Source organism: Lissotriton vulgaris, unplaced genomic scaffold (genome assembly GCF_964263255.1).
Source record: "Lissotriton vulgaris unplaced genomic scaffold, aLisVul1.2 SCAFFOLD_1580, whole genome shotgun sequence".
Classification (NCBI taxonomy): Eukaryota; Metazoa; Chordata; class Amphibia; order Caudata; family Salamandridae; genus Lissotriton; species Lissotriton vulgaris.
The window spans coordinates 436,139-452,088 of NW_028244481.1; the positions used below are offsets into that span (position 1 = coordinate 436,139).

Genomic DNA, 15,950 nt, shown 5'->3' on the forward strand with positions numbered 1-15,950 from the left:
CCAAAGAGCTGCATACCCCGCCCCCTGTAGTGAGGAAGGGCAGGGACCTTGTGATCTTCAAAGACCTCTTTGTAGTCTCCATCACTTCTAAGGCACAACTAGGTATAAGTACTGGGCCCCTGCCACCACCAACTCAGCACACTCTGGATGTAAGGACACTCTGCCAGTAAGAAGAACTGCTGTGCGCTGATAGAACTGTCACTTTGCTGGATTTGCTGGACTCCTGATCTGCTGTGCTGCCTTGCTGCCCCTTGCCTTGTGGTGAGAAGAACTGGCCCTGAATCTCTATATCCCAAGAACCAAGTGACTCCAAGGGTTTGCTGGGTTGCCTCCTGTTCTGATGTCTCAGGGAAATCAAAGACTTCATCCAACTCTGCATTAGCGGCTGGACTCTGCCAACTCTGCATCCTGCCCTGCCAACAGGCGCAAATCCAGTTCTGGGCCTTCAAGAGGGGTTCTGCATCTGTTTTCTCCAAATCCCCATGCATTGCCTGCATTGTGCCAGCCGGGACAAATTCGATGCAGTGCCGGTTGAAGGACATCTCTGCGTGGATTAAAGATAATTTGGGCCCCGACTGCGAGGCTTGAGGACTACGCATCGCCTCCATCGTAAGGGGTTCAATGACGACATGGGACCCGACTGCGAGGCTCGATGATGACACATCGCCTCCATCGTAAGGGGTTCGATGACGACGTAGGACCCATCTGCGAGGACCGACGACGATGCATCAGCCCAACTGCGTGATTCGCAACAGACGCAGTTGCTCCTCGACATCGATGCATCTTCCGGAAAGGTACTGTTTTCAGCTTGCCTGCGCAGCTTATGTGTCTGACACACGCTCCATCCCAGTCAGTTTGACTTTTCAGATTTGACCCGGTTCAGCACGACCTCAAGTAACCCCTAAGTACTATTGACTTTTAAGCACTAGATTTCAAGACATTCTTTCAAAATGAATAACTCTGGCTCAATTCTTGGATTTTTGTCGTTTTGGTCTTGTTTTGTTCATTAAATTATGCTCTGTTTTTCTAACATGTGTGCAGTATGTATCAGTCTACCAGAGGTTGAGCACAAGTTAATTTAGGTTTTGTATATGACTTACCCTGACTAGGATTGTAGTCTCTATTTGGACAGGGTGCAAACTTCTGCCAACTAGAAACTCCATTTCTAACAAACATCAACAAATCTATTTGTCACTATATTGTCCAAAAATCAGTTGGATAAAGCAGCCAAAAATAATATTTAAATCTTAGCTTGCTTAGATAAATTATACTGGCTTAATGTGCTAAGTAAAATGCAGAATTCCCAATACGAGTTCACCAAAATGCTTTAGGTACACCCTCCGAAGTCTCTTAAAGTAATTTTAATCCCTGAAAATGTTAGCTAATATTATTCTCTTAACTTGAATAAAATGCACCACGTGCTACTAAATGTTTTTTTTTTTTTTTTTTTTTAAAACCTTTATTCAAAAACTGCACAAAGCTATTCAGCCTAACATCCCGGAGGCAAGGCAGCATTTCAAATCAGGAAAGCAACAGTGCAAGAATTGGTACAGCAGAACGATGAAGGTTGATTTTATGTTTTATAAGAGAAACACAGAGAAAATAAAGAAGAGAAAAGAAGCGCCAAACCCGGCGCAAGGACACCGGCAATGGAGTGTGAGAAGCAGTGAGGCGTTATGAGGGGGTCGGGAGGGTATAATGGGCACGCATATGACCAACGGAACGAAGAACTATGAGTGGGGAGAGAGGAAAACACAGGATAGTATATATATAGCATTGCAGTTGGTGTCTCAAGCTACGGCACAGGTGCTCCTCCAGCGGAGCGGATTTCGGGGGTACGCAGATGTCTCCACTGTATGCATTCCAAGCCCCCCACAGTCTCTGCCACTTTTTAGGTTTACCCCTGGCAACATACACGGTCTTCTCCCGAAACATACACCAATCCATATTGGCTTTCCATTGTACAACCTTAGGAGCTGCCTCAGCTCCCCACTTCTGCGCGATGTCACGTTTAGCTACCATGTTGCCAAGGGTTACCCATTGGGTCTGGGCCACGTTGTGGTCCGTCGGATCCCAGATGTTAAGGAGGCATCTCCTGGCTTCCGCATGCACCGCTACCCCAGTCACCTCATTCATGATCGAGTGCACGCGCCGCCAGTAGGAGGCTATTGCGGGGCATTCCCACAGGATATGCATGAAAGTGGCAAGAGCACCACAGCCACGACGACAGAGCCCATCGACGGAGTAGCCCATGTGCACGAGTCTGGGACCAGTAACGTAAACCCTGTGCAGGATTTTGAGCTGCACCAGTCTGAGACGGGAAGAGATGGCTACCTCCCTAGGGGAGGACACCGCACTCTGCCATTCCTCATCATCAATTTCTAACCCATCCCGCGTCCACTGGTCCCTCACACCCAGGAGGAGATCGGTGCGGACATTTATGGATTTTTTATAGGACAGTGAGATGGCGCTGTCCGGCATATGGCCGTCCAGCACCCTATCCTCCAATGGGGAGCTGCCAGGGATCGCCCCCTCCTCCGGTTTAGCGGACAGCAGTGCGTGCTTAAGCTGGGCATAACGGAAGAATTCCGCTTCACCCAGTTGGAATTCTGCCTGCAGCTGGGCAAAAGTCTTAATCTCGCCACGCGACAATATGTCCTCCACCCTGGAAATGCCTATCAAATCCCACTTGTCAAAACCCTTGGAATGCCACAGTGTGCCCAGGATGTCCGAATCGTACAATGGGGTCAACTTAGTCAGTCTACCTTGCCATCCCTGAGCCTTGGTAATTGCCCGCCAAATATGGACCGCGGTTTTCGTTGGACCAGACATCCGCCTGTCGAGAGACCTCGAGTAGAGTGCCCTGTAGTAGTTCCCACCGCCCAGAAGCCACCTATCCATAGCGTACCCTGGGTTGTTATCCGGACCGTACAGACTGTGGTTGATAGCCGCTAGCTGGGAGGCCCAATAGTATCTTCGCACGTCAGGTAGCGCTATCCCCCCATCGTACCACGGTAGCGTGAGCTTCGTGATGGCGATTCGGGGTCGGCCATCCCAGAGTAGGGCACGTTGCAGGCTCTCGATCTCCCGGAAGTATCGGGCTGGGACCGGATCCTGGGCGTTTTGCAGGGTGTAGAGGAACCTGGGCAAGGACATCATTTTAAACAATGCTGCGTGCCCAAGCAAGGAGAGCGGGAGTTTGCGCCATCCCTCCACGCCTCGCCGAAGACGGAGAAGAGGGGGAAGCAGATTATGCTCGTAGCGTGCCTTCGCGTTACTGGAGATATAAATCCCCAAATACTTGAAGCCCTGGCTCGCCACCTGGATACCGCATCCCCTAGGGAGGCGCGGTGTTCCCCCTTTCAGGACATACAGGTACGATTTGGTCCAGTTGATAACTAGGCCAGAGTACCGACCAAAGTGCCTCAGCACATCACAGGCTACAATTAGGGACTTGCAGGGGGAGGAGAGGTACAGCAGGATATCGTCTGCGTATAGAGAGACTCTGTCTTCGAAACCAGGGGCCCACCTGATACCATGCAGATCAGGATGGGTGCCCAACAGGGCTGCAAGTGGTTCAAGCGCGAGTACGAACAGGAGGGGCGACAAAGGACAGCCCTGCCTGGTGCCCCTGCGAAGAGCAAAGGTCGCGGAAACTCGACCGTTAACGGCGATGTTAGCCAGCGGTTCGGCATATAGAAGTTTAACCCATCCTACGAATTCCGGGCCAAAACCGAGCTTCGCCAACACTGCCCACAGGTAACTCCACTCGAGAGAGTCAAAAGCCATCGTGGCATCTAAGGACGCCAGGACAGCCGGCTCCTCAAGCGTATGGGCCCTAGCCAGGGCACCGTGAAGTCGACGCAAGTTGAGCAGTGTTGCGGTGTGGAATAAAGCCCGACTGGTCCGGATGCACTAAGTCGCCGATAACGCCAATCAAACGGTTGGCGAGCATCTTGGCGAGAATCTTAGGCTCTGCGTTCAAGAGAGAGATGGGACGGTATGACCGGCACAAATCCCTCGGCTTCCCTTCCTTGTGGATGACCACAATGGTGGCCAACCTCTGGTCAGGGGGAAGTAGGCCCTTCTCCCGCGCCTCCAGGAACATATTGCGCAAGTGTGGGGACACCACATCCGGTTTAATCTTGTACAGTTCTACCGGAATACCGTTGGGACCAGGCGCCTTGCCAGACCTCAAAGAGCGAATCGCCAGCGCGACCTCATCCACGGAAACGTCCCTGTCCAGATCATCTCGATCTGCGTCCGACAAGCGCGGAAGATCGATGTCAGAAAGGAAAGCAATCGAGTCGGCCTCAGACCGATCCGAGACAGAGGTATAGACGCCCCGAAAGTAATCTGAGAAAGACACAGCAATGGCGCTCGGGTCAGTGACTATCACTCCGTCCTCTCCCAGGATCTCAGGGACGACGCGGCTAGCCCTCTCCTTCTTATCCAGCCAGGCCAGCAACTTCCCGGCCTTGTCGCCGTCGTCGTAAATCCGACCCTGCTGTTCCTTACCCAGGACGAGGGCAGCATTAGTGGCAAGGTCACGGTACTCCGATTGCTTAAGGGAGAGGCTGTGCAGCAGGGCAGGCTCGGGACCCGCCTCTAACCTGGAGTCCAGCTCCGCGATCTCTGCCTCGACGCGCACCATGTCGGCATCTCTGAGTCTACGGGCCTCCGCTATGAGAGTAAAGGCCTCTCCCCTCAAAACAGTTTTAAAAGCTTCCCACAAAGTGACGGCCGACGTAACCGACCCCACGTTTTCCGTAAAGTAGAGGTCGATGGCTTTAGCCAGGAGACTACGAGTCCGGGGGTTCCGGAAGTAGCATGGGTTGACCACCACTGGTCTGTCCGACATAACGATATTAAAGTCGAATGAGACCCACAGCGGGGAATGGTCAGAAATGCCCCGTGCCAAAAAACGGGCCTCGGAAACCGCCAGCGCGTGAGCCGCCAGGGTAAGGACGTAGTCGATTCTGGAAAGGCTACCGTGAGTGCCAGAGTGAAAGGAATAGTGGCTCTGGGTGGGGTGCAGGAGCCGCCAACTATCCACCAGCCCCAGTGTCTCAAGAAAGGTGGGCAACCATAGCTGGTGCTTACGGAGGTCTCTAGGCGGATGTCGGTCCACAGATCCGGAGCAAACCGAGTTAAAATCACCCCCCACAATCAACAACCCCGCGGGCAGATTCAAAATGGCGCCACCAAGGTCCTGGAAGGTGCTAGTCTGCAAACCCGGAGGAACACAAACTGAAACTAGTGTCAGGGCACGCCCCTCCCATCGCCCCGCAACAGCGGCGTACCGCCCTCTCTCATCAATCACAGTAGAGTCAATCTCAAACGGAAGGGACATACGCACCAAGACACCCGCCCCCCGAGATCCCGAAGAGAACCCCGAATGGGCCACCATTTTAAACCCCTTACGATTGAGTGCTCTACACGTATTTGCAACCAAATGCGTCTCCTGCAAGAGAACAATATCCGGCATATGTCTTTTAAGCAACTGCAGTACCCCCCCTCTCTTAATACGGTCACCCAAGCCATTGACATTCCAACTAAGAACTTGCAGTTTCCTACCCCCCATCGTCATGTCCCAAGTCCCACCCAACCCCAGTAAGCCTCAACAACAAGTGAAACATAGCAAAGCATACGACCCATTGCCTAAGAGATAGAAGAAGAGAACAAAGAAAACACACATAATCATCCCCACAACCACCCCCCACCCTGCACCCCTGCAGTAGACTAAACCCCCCCCCCAACCAGCAGTGTGCCTGTCGCCCCATAAACTAACTACGAGAAAGACCCCAGAGGAGTAAGGAACCCTCGCGGTCCCCCCCTGCCACCCTCCATGGAAAAACAGGAGAAGCAAAAGTGCAAAAGCTTTGGCATCTGCAGTCACAGTCAACGGGAACACCAACCGCTAGAGATAGCACAACAGGCACTATTCTTGGAGATCAGGGCCACCAGAGGCGCCTTCGGAGTGTTCTTCATGTTCTTCTCGGCGTTGCGACAAAGTGTCCAGCCAGTCACTCGCAGACTCAGGCATATCAAAGAACAGGGCTCGGCCATCACGCTCAATCCGCAGTTTAGCGGGGAACAGCATAGAGTACTTGAGCCCCATGTCCCTGAGGCGCCGTTTCACCCCCGCAAAACTCTGACGTTGTCTCTGAACGGCCCTGGTGAAGTCCGGGTAGAAGTTCACATCTGCATTCTGGAATTTAAGTGGCCCATGTCGCCTCGAAGCTTGAAGGATCACATCACGGTCCCTGAAATTAAAGAGTCGGGCAATGATGGGTCTCGGTGCGGCACCCATCTTCGGAGGGCCGCCAGGTATTCTGTGGGCCCGTTCAACCGAGAAAAAGTGGCTCAGCCCGGCTGGTGCGAGATGAGTCTTCACCAAGTCTTCCACAAAGAGATCAACAGCCGCTTCCTCCGCTCCCTCCGGTATTCCGATGATGCGGACGTTCTGCCGTCTAGCACACCCTTCGAAGTCCTCCAGCCATCTGGAGAACTGGTCATTAACCGACCTCAGGGTGCGGACCTCCGCTTGCAAGTCTGAAACATCAGTCGTTAGGCTGGAGGTCTTGATATCGAGGGATTTCACCCGATCATTAGTTTTGCCCAAGTCGGCCCTGATCAGGTTGAGATCGATGGCCAGGGTGTCCACCTTATGTGTCAGGACCTCGTGCTGCTTATGCATCTCAGTCCTGATGCTTGTAATGGCCCCCATGATGTCTCTCAATGTGGGCTCCGAGCCTTCGGGCGAGCCCGCACGTAAGGAGTCCTTTGATTGAGCCACTACCGAAGGGGAGGTCCTTTGCTGGGCATATCGGTCGATTTTATTTGCCTGTGGCTGGGTCGTCTTCCTGTTGCCCCGGTTAGCCGTCCTGTCGGGGTCACCCCTGCCGGCCATGATGGGTTCGGAGAGAACAAAGGGCTACACAGCGAGGATGAAGTAGGCACTTGTGTAGGCAAGAGTTGTAGCTACCACGAAGGCCAAGCCAGCAACAGCGACTCCGCAGCTACGCACACTCTGCCAGCAGAGACCGAAGGGTCTCACTTCGCATAGCAATCAGGCTTCGCATCGTCTCGACCACCAGCCGCCCACGGGACAATGGCGCATCCCTGGCACAGAGTTCAACACAACGTAACTTCGTCTAGAAACGTCGGATTTGGAAGCGGAAAGCAGTTCCCGCGTCTGCGACCATTCACCAAATGGAATCCACAGCTATGGAACAGGATAGTCTCCAGGATGTTCGCGGAGGGTCGGAGGGTCCGCGGAGCTCCGAGCTTACGCGGCCATCTTGCTTGCCTGCGAAGCTCCTCCTTCGCTACTAAATGTTTTAAACAATCATTGGTCAAGAAATTCTACATGACCCCGAAAACTGATTTTTAAGTTCTATAATGTGTTGCCCAATGTTGTTTGACCAAAGTGCTCAAAGATTCACCATTTTCTACTCACGCCGTAATTTTAAAAGCAATCTTACATAGAGGGATATTCCATATTCTAGTTAATATTTTTGGCAATTACTCTAAATGAGTGAATATGCACATATTTCTAACATTACATTAATTACAATTATAAATCATGGAAGAATCATTTTATCATCATCTGTTCTATAATACGTTCCGTCGTGTTCTGGACGTTGCTCAACACTTTTTTTGACAGGCATATGTTGCTCTGTGTCCAGAAAATTACCGTCTGTTGCACACCATGAATTTCTTCATATTGCGCTCACCACAAATTTCACACAATTCTGCTCATCAAAAATATTCTTATAATTCTGTTTACAATGATTTCCTCCCCAATTCACACAACATACATTTCCCCCTGTCTTATAATTAATTATGTTCTTACTTTTGCCAAAATGCCACTAGCTTTATCTAAAGCAGTGTACAGGCTACATAATAAGAGATCACACATGAAGGATGTGCTTACTTCTGTTTGTCATTTGGACATAATTGGGTGAAACGGCTGGAAACATGTATGTGTTTAGGATGTGTTTAATAAGGTTGCAGGATTGCATTTGGGATTCCAAACTCTACATTTAATTTGAGCAATCATGCCCTCAGTTGTAGAGTTTCAAAAGTATCCAGACTCACCAAAATTCTGATGTGCGCATGTCACAATCCTCCACTGCCATATGCTTTCCTGAACAAGGGCTTTTGCTTCTCCTCTTTGTAATTTCAATTTGATCCCATCCTTGGTTTTACTACACCTGGTTTCAAGAAAAAGTAGCGTGAGAGTGAAATCCATACTTAAGGTGTGGCATAACACTTGGCAGCTTGCAAAACTTTAGGACACATTTTATGCTGCCCTGTCACTCAAGTGTTGCTTTTGCAGGTCATTGGCCGGGAGATGCTGCTGTACTTGATCCAGTACTTTGTGCAGAACTATGGGACGGATCCAGTTGTCACCGGAATGATGGATAACACCCGGATCCACATCATGCCCTCCATGAACCCGGATGGATTTGAAAACAGCATTTATCTGCCTGACTGTGCTTACCAAACCGGAAGGTAAGACTGCGAACGAGGTCACATTTTAACTACATATATGTCACATTTGAACTACATACATTTTAACACATGCTAACTACAATACTGACCAGGAACAAGTCCAAACAACGTATTTACTTTCTTTTCTATAGAATTAAATATCGAAACAAAAAGGGAGAGACAGGTGTATTTCACTTGGACTTCTCAACATAAAATGGAACTACCCGGAGTTCCTTTCTTGTATTTTGCACGGTCTACATGTCACTGGTGCCCAGCTCATGTTTGGGTCAGGTTATGTACCTCCGACAAGGTCTAACGAGAGTGAAAACGGTACCACAAGCAGATTTTAATATTTTCAGATGGTATCTAGTAATCTAAAAGCAATAATACGTTGTTATCATGACGAGCGTTTTTGTAATATTCTGGCAAATTGTGGGTGACATTTGGATAATCCAAACAGTAGTGTGTATCGGTGGATGGATGTGTTAGGACGGTAATGCTGCACCGGCGCCAAGGGGCGCAGTGCGGAATTGGTTATCCCCGGGATTATGGCGTTTTTGTAATGAAAGCCTTGGGGATTGGGGCCATGTGCGGTGTCACATCGTTGCGGCATCGTGAGATCTTGTGTGTTTTTTAGTCGAAGGCTCGTTTAAAATGTCGTGTTCTGCGCTTTCCAATAGGATGTAAAACATTCCGACCCTAATTTGAGAGCCTTAAAAACTATTCGGCTATTTACATAGTGGTCGGCATATCGTTATACCCACGTGGTTGCATGAACTTAATTGTACTCAAATGAACGAATTTCACACATTGTGCAAATGCATGTCCCTCTCCCGTGGTTTTGGCTCTGTTTGTGATTCTTCGCATCTGGAGTGTGTTGCCCGCGGCCTAGAAAGTTAAAGATGAAAAGATTACACGCGCGCTTGTGGAGTAATCCAGTATGTTTGGAATATGATGCCATCAGGAAAAGATCAGTAAGGGCCCTGTCCCGCGGTGGAACAATAAATATTTTCCTTAGCATATTTAATAAAGCAGTGTTTCAGCATTCTGGGTTCCCTGGATAACAGGAATTCCTACTCTTGGTTACTGAACTGTGGGCCATAAAGGGTCATGTTCGGCCACTCCATCTAACCAGTACAGTTGAATACCTTTGCAAGAAGTCCGACCAGGCTGCTGTTCACTGCTCAAAACACAAAAACATGCATTCTGAGGGCCTCCTGTACATTGCATTGCGCCGCGGGTGCATCTTTTTTTTGACACTCGGGCGCGCAGTTTGCCTGCCCATATTTACAAGGTCACCTTAAGGCACCCTGCAAGACATTTCATGGCCTTGTAAATATGGCCCCTTTCTCACATTACTCTGTGTGAAAGGGGTGATCCGTGCGTGTTGCTGTGGATGTTACTACACAACATCCATGCAACCTGACACATCCCCAGGTTTACAAAGTTTTGTAAAGCTGGGAATGCATCAGAGTCTTACGCCTCCCCAGGAGAGACATAGGAGTAGCGCAACAAAGAGATATACTATTATGTCTCCTCGTTTTATTTCCTCTTTCTGTGAGTGCAGCTGCATTCTGCAGCAGCACTCATAGAAAGAGGAAAATGCCATCAACAATTGTTTTTGTGTAGGAAGGTGTCCCTTCTTCACTAAAACATTCATCTTCACAATGAAGGTACCCTTGCAACATGATGCAAGGAAGCCTGCGCTGGCGCATTGCAGCTAATTGTGCGAAGAACACACACAGATTCGCCATATTGTTGTTAATACAACGCATCCCTGTGCTTTCAAAATGCCGCAGCTCAGCGCAGCAAAATGGCCTGCAGTCTGCACTGCATTATTTTTTTGTAAATGAGGCCTGAGTGCCTTGTAACTCCTCAGGGCACACAAAGCTGACTTCTAGTTTGATTAAAAAGCCCAATTAATATTAAGCAATGTGAACAAGATCATTGTCATAAACGCATGCACCCATGCAAAAAGTTAATACAGTTTGAAGAGAGTAAATTATTTGGATTACTTTTTAAATGTATGGTTGAACAGGTAAGTAGCATACATACATGGCTCAGTGATAACTACATATCGGCAGGGATGCGCCAGTTATTGTGCGTCACGGCAGACACCTGTTGCGCCACCATGGATGCGCCGCATTTACAATGCGGCGCACCATGGGGCAAGAATAGACAGATGCGTGACGCATCTGATGCCGGAAAGGTGAGGCATTGTGGAGTTGCGTCCAATGCGCTATGCAGCTCCAGCAAGGCTCGGTGTGCCCCTATGCCTAACATGTTGCGTCAATCCTTACGTCTGCTTCAAGCAGGCGCAGGGTTTTGACGCAGCATGGCCATAAAAGTGACTGAGTGAAATCTTGTCGATTTCACTCAGCCACTTTTAGGAGGCGTTCCTGCGCCAGAACGCCCACATGTGGTGCAGGGCTTTACAACGTGACGCATCTCCCTCGATGCGTCACATTGTAAATACCCTGCAGCATGGCGCTGGCTGTGTTGCCGCTGCATCATAAAAGTGACGAAACGGCGGCGCAAATGTGGCGTACGGGGCTTATAAATCTGCCCCCATAAGTTTAAAATAAAATTTGACATAATACTACTGTATTTTTGTCATCAGGTTTTTCTGATATGCACAAATGATGAACTGACGCTACCTGGTGATGGCGGCATTTTCAACTATTAAACTCAATACCGTGCTATCTTATTTTATATTGAGTTATTTTACTGGGGACCTGTAGCACAGCCGTTTCCAACTTCTGGTCCCTCAGCACCTAACTTGCGAGGACTTTTGTGTCTGCTGCAGTGGTCAAAGTGGGCGGGATCGGCAGGAAACAGCATGCCCCTACTTTTTCAATTTGATGGAATCCATTTACCTACTTTTTTATTTTAAAAATGCGTCCCAGGACAGCAGAAATTTCCAAGGGCTATAGATAAGGCTTGGCCTATTCGTGGCAGTTCGGGGGCGGGTGGGGTGGGCAGAGAAGTAAAAGGACTCTGTCTCTTCCGTCTTGCCCAGATAAGCCAAGGACAGTGTCCACTTCTCCTTCGCTGCCAGTGTCAGCCGCCCCCACTCTCTCTTTCTTCCTCTTCTTCCCTCTCTTTCTGTCTCTGTCTCGCTTCTCCTCACTTGCTGAATGAAAACAGTGACTTCAAGAAATAGCTCTTACCCTCTCTTTCCTCTCCTTTCCTTCATTCGCTCCCCTGAAAAAATGGATCCAAAAAAGAAAGAAACACTTTTGCTGGAAATGTCTTTTTCTGCCATTTTTCTATTCCAAAGTGCAGCCTTGGGATGGAGAGAAAACAAGTTTGAAAATACGAAAAATAACTAAATAAAGCAAGACAGAGAAGTCACAAAGTGGCCAGATTGGTTTTATTCATACCCAAACACATTAGTGCCACTTGACAGAGATTGCCAGTGAAGCGCTACTTTAATTTACTCATCTTTCTTTGAACAACATTACTTTCCCCAGGTGGGAAGTGCACCATTCCTGGAGGTACTGAAATACCTGGTGGATGCAAGGAGTGGAAAACATTTAAGGTTGTCCTTATACGCTGTTTTCCTTATTTTAGTTAATAAAATATGTACAGCTGCTCTGTGTTCAGGAATGTGGTCTTTTAAAACCATGTTATGCTTTGTAAGGATAGAAGCAATGGACATTGAAATGGGTCCCTTCCGTTCCTTACGTCATTCCTTAACTTTTCAGGCAAAAACACACATTGAGTTCTGAATAATGAGTGTCAAATCTTTATGGTAACCATATTGTTCCTGCTTATATTTCACATGCTTTACCACATGCTTTAATTTAATCTTCCATTCCCTGTGAGTGTTTGCTTTTCCCAGGATGCTATAAAAAAAATTCCACTCTTGTCTAGTGCATGAATTGGAATTGAGTCGCATCCATGGGTTTATAGTGGGGCACAATTGGGTTATTGCTGAAGGCAGCACACGTGTTTCTCTGTGTGGCAGGATGGTGGGGCAGTGTGATGTTTAGTGGGGAAGAGGATGTGGCACTGTAGCCAGAACTGGCTAATTTTGAACTGGTAAACCAGGTTCAGCCTTCATGACCATTCCACCAGACCACTCTCCTGAGAGAGCACATTCCCATGCTAGACCTTCGAAGGCACGCTAGATCTTAGAAGCCCTGGTGTCTTAGCACCAGCAGGTGGACCCTAGTGGTGGCAGGTGAGGGTTAACCTTGAAGTCCTATCCACCACAATCCATACTATAGTTCACCTCCAGTCCTGCGGGCAGGCCTACGAAGCAGCACACCCTGTAGCAATAGTGACCCTGTAACCGAGGTCACAGGACCCTTGATGCCAGTCCGTCTAACCCACTGGTACCTCCATTGGCCTTGTTTGTAAATGTAAATGCCATTTGTAAAGCGCACAGCTACCTCCAACGGAGGTGTCCCGGCGCTGTCCATATACCGCTTAGGAGCCCTTTCTGGTTTTTTCCTGTGGAATGTCCACTCCTGGGCACCCCCAAGGTGAAGCCAGGCATCCCAGCGCTGTTGGGGCCGTTGTGGAGATTAAGCAAGCTATTGCCCAGAGTTGCAGAGTGGGACCCATGATTAGAATAGGCACCGAGGCGAGAATGATCAGGTCCGAGGAAATTGAGCACAAGACCCGCCGAGGCGGGTATTGAACCCTGGTCCCGGACCAAACTTCTGCATCAGGGTCTGCCGCTCTAACCATTTGAGCCACACTTCTCCACTCCACACTTTCAGCAGTAGTAGTGCAACTCACCAGGGATCGGCAATGCAGGATTTGTATGCACATCAAACTAAGTTTGAAAACTTCATGGTCTCTCTGCCTCATGCACAAGCACTTTTAACTTGTGTTGCCTGCTTTCGGTCCACTGGAATTATGCTGCAATGGGGGACAAAAGCCTTTGACTACCTGACAGACATGAGAACATTTTCATTTGCACGAAAAAGTTTCTGCCTGCGTCCAATAAAGGAGAAAGTTACTTGTGTTCAAAAGCTAGGCAATAGAGCATAATATTCACTCCTTTATTTGCATGGAGAGGGGTTGGCCTAACGGCTAGGACGGTCGACCTCGAATCTGGGAAACTGGGTTCGAGTCTCGGCAATGATGCTGAGCAACCTGTGATTCTGGGCAAATCACCTAATCTCCCCGTGCCTAAAAACAAAATCAAAAATTAATGTGTCCTCATGTAATGCAATTGGTGCTATGTAAAGTGCTCTGATACCAAATTCGGGTCAAGTTCGCGCTATATAAAACTCTGTAAAATACAAAATAAAATAAAAATGGTTAACAGCACTATCCGTATTACCTCCTACGTAATAGAAACAAGAATCTAAAACAAGTCGTGCAATAATTGCCTGTCCTCCATTGCAGTGTCAAGAAATCTCTATATTAGTCAAATTTTTATTTAACAAGATGCTAAAATGCTGCATTTTCAGATTATTTACTTATGAATTCAATTCAATTATAAACAGTCTGTGTTGTGTAGAACACTACAACACTGATATTCAATATCCAAATGAACTTACTCATGCATGCACTCAATTACTATCTATGCATACATGTATCGAGAAACCACACAAGAAATAGCGCCAACCAAATCAGACTAATTAAAAAAAATGTATTTGCTGACTGGGCAAAGAATTATTTTCAATAAATATAGGTTGCGCTCAAGAAGGGTGAAGGGTGAACAAGTAGGGAATTGGTGGTGGTGGATAGTGAAAGTGCAGATCATAGGAATAAGGATAGATACAATTAGATACTTTTAGAATCACTGGTAATCAAAACCAGACAATGGAGACCTGTCCAATGTATAGCATTCTTTTTTTTTTTTTCTTTTTTTTTTCGGTTCGGTTCAAAAACTTTATTCGATTCAAAAAAAAGAATCATAAAAGTCAAGCAATTACATTTACAGATATGATTTAGAATTCGTTTTTAAAAGACAGTCTTACAATTAAAACACTAAACCAGTAAAACACATTAGTTAATATGATCACAGATAGAACCCATAACTTTTACTTTCAATCAAATTGTGATGATTCGTAAATTATTCGTACCAGGGTATGCATTAAGAGGGCAAAGGAAAGAAAAATCACGATACAACAATATACATGGGCAAAGACAAAGGTTCTTGGGGCCAAATTAACCATACCGTTTTCTAATCAAGAGTGACACTCGTATAAAGTTTAACATCGCACAACAAACACCAGATGATGACAAAGATAACAAGTAGTCATAACCCTCATTATAATGACATGGATGCTTTTCCTTCAGAATGGGCTTAATAAACCTAATTCTCGGATCCTTATATAGGGGACAAAAGAGAACAACATGCACCGTGCTTTGGCTATCTTTGTTGTTACAGGGACAGGGGGGCAGTCTCTCACACCAACCCCCTTGTTTAGGAAACGCAAAAAGAAAGTGCAAGATGTTTAACCTAAACCTTGTCAGATAGAATCGCCATTGCACATGATTTGTGAAGGTTAAATAAAACTGGTGCTGTAAAGTAACCATAGGACCGTAAGGCCTAACCAGGGAATGTACAAGTGAGGATTTCCAATAACTTGATTTAATGACAGTTTTAATGTCTCCCTGTATTTTTCCAGGGTTATCGAAAATGTCACCCAAACCTATTTTATGGAGCATTTTCTTGACATAAGATAGCCAGGGGATCTGTTTCATGTTTTCCAATTTTAAACAGTCCCGGAGGATATCTCTAGAAAGCTGTAAGTCCTCTGATAGCCATATTTTGCCCCATAATAGTAAGGGGGAAAGGCGAATGGTGTCACTCACGTAATTCAGACCTATTTCATCATGGGCAAATTTATTTGAAGAACCTGATGGAATAGCCAATACACGCTTTATAAATTTGTTCTCCATGATTTGTATTGTGTCAGGGCTTTCGGTCCCCCAAACCCCGGCCCCATAAGTAGCTACCGACAAACATTTTGATTTGTACAGGGTTTTTAAATGTGTAACAGGTTTTTGACCTAATTTGCCACAGAAGCGAAACAGACCTTCTATAGAGCGACTGGCACTCTGGACTCGAGTCTTCATTAACGGGGCCCAACTTAATTTGTTATTAAAAAGGTTTCCCAGATAGTTAAAATTTTCAACCTTTTCGATGGTAGAATTGTTTACTACAAACTTTCTGGATTTGGTCCCCTTTGGGCCACAGACCATGGCAAAGGATTTGGTGAAATTTACCTTCAGGTCTAGGTCCAACATAAAGTTGTGGAAGGCATCAAGACAGTGCTGCATGCTGTTTCCTGTGAGTGTCATAAGTACCGTGTCGTCGGCATAAGAAAGCATTGGTATGCTCCTGCCGTTGACCTTTGGAAAATCATGGCAATGGTCCAACAGGTACTTTTCCAGGCCGTTGGTGTACACGAGGAACAAAAAAGGGGCTAATATGCATCCTTGTCGAACGTCCTCAGTTGAGAGGATAGATTTGGTTTTCT

General features: G+C 47.3%; 1 protein-coding gene across 1 annotated transcript in view; it reads left to right on the forward strand.

Moving 5' to 3' along the window:
* CPM (carboxypeptidase M) overlaps positions 1–15,950 on the forward strand; it is a gene marked incomplete at its 3' end in the record, with an annotated part of 365,870 nt that overhangs the window by 243,338 nt on the left and 106,582 nt on the right. The window contains exon 4 of the mRNA XM_086948840.1: positions 8,345–8,520. Within this exon, the coding sequence (XP_086804966.1) occupies positions 8,345–8,520 (176 nt within the window). The remainder of the gene's footprint in view (positions 1–8,344; positions 8,521–15,950) is intronic.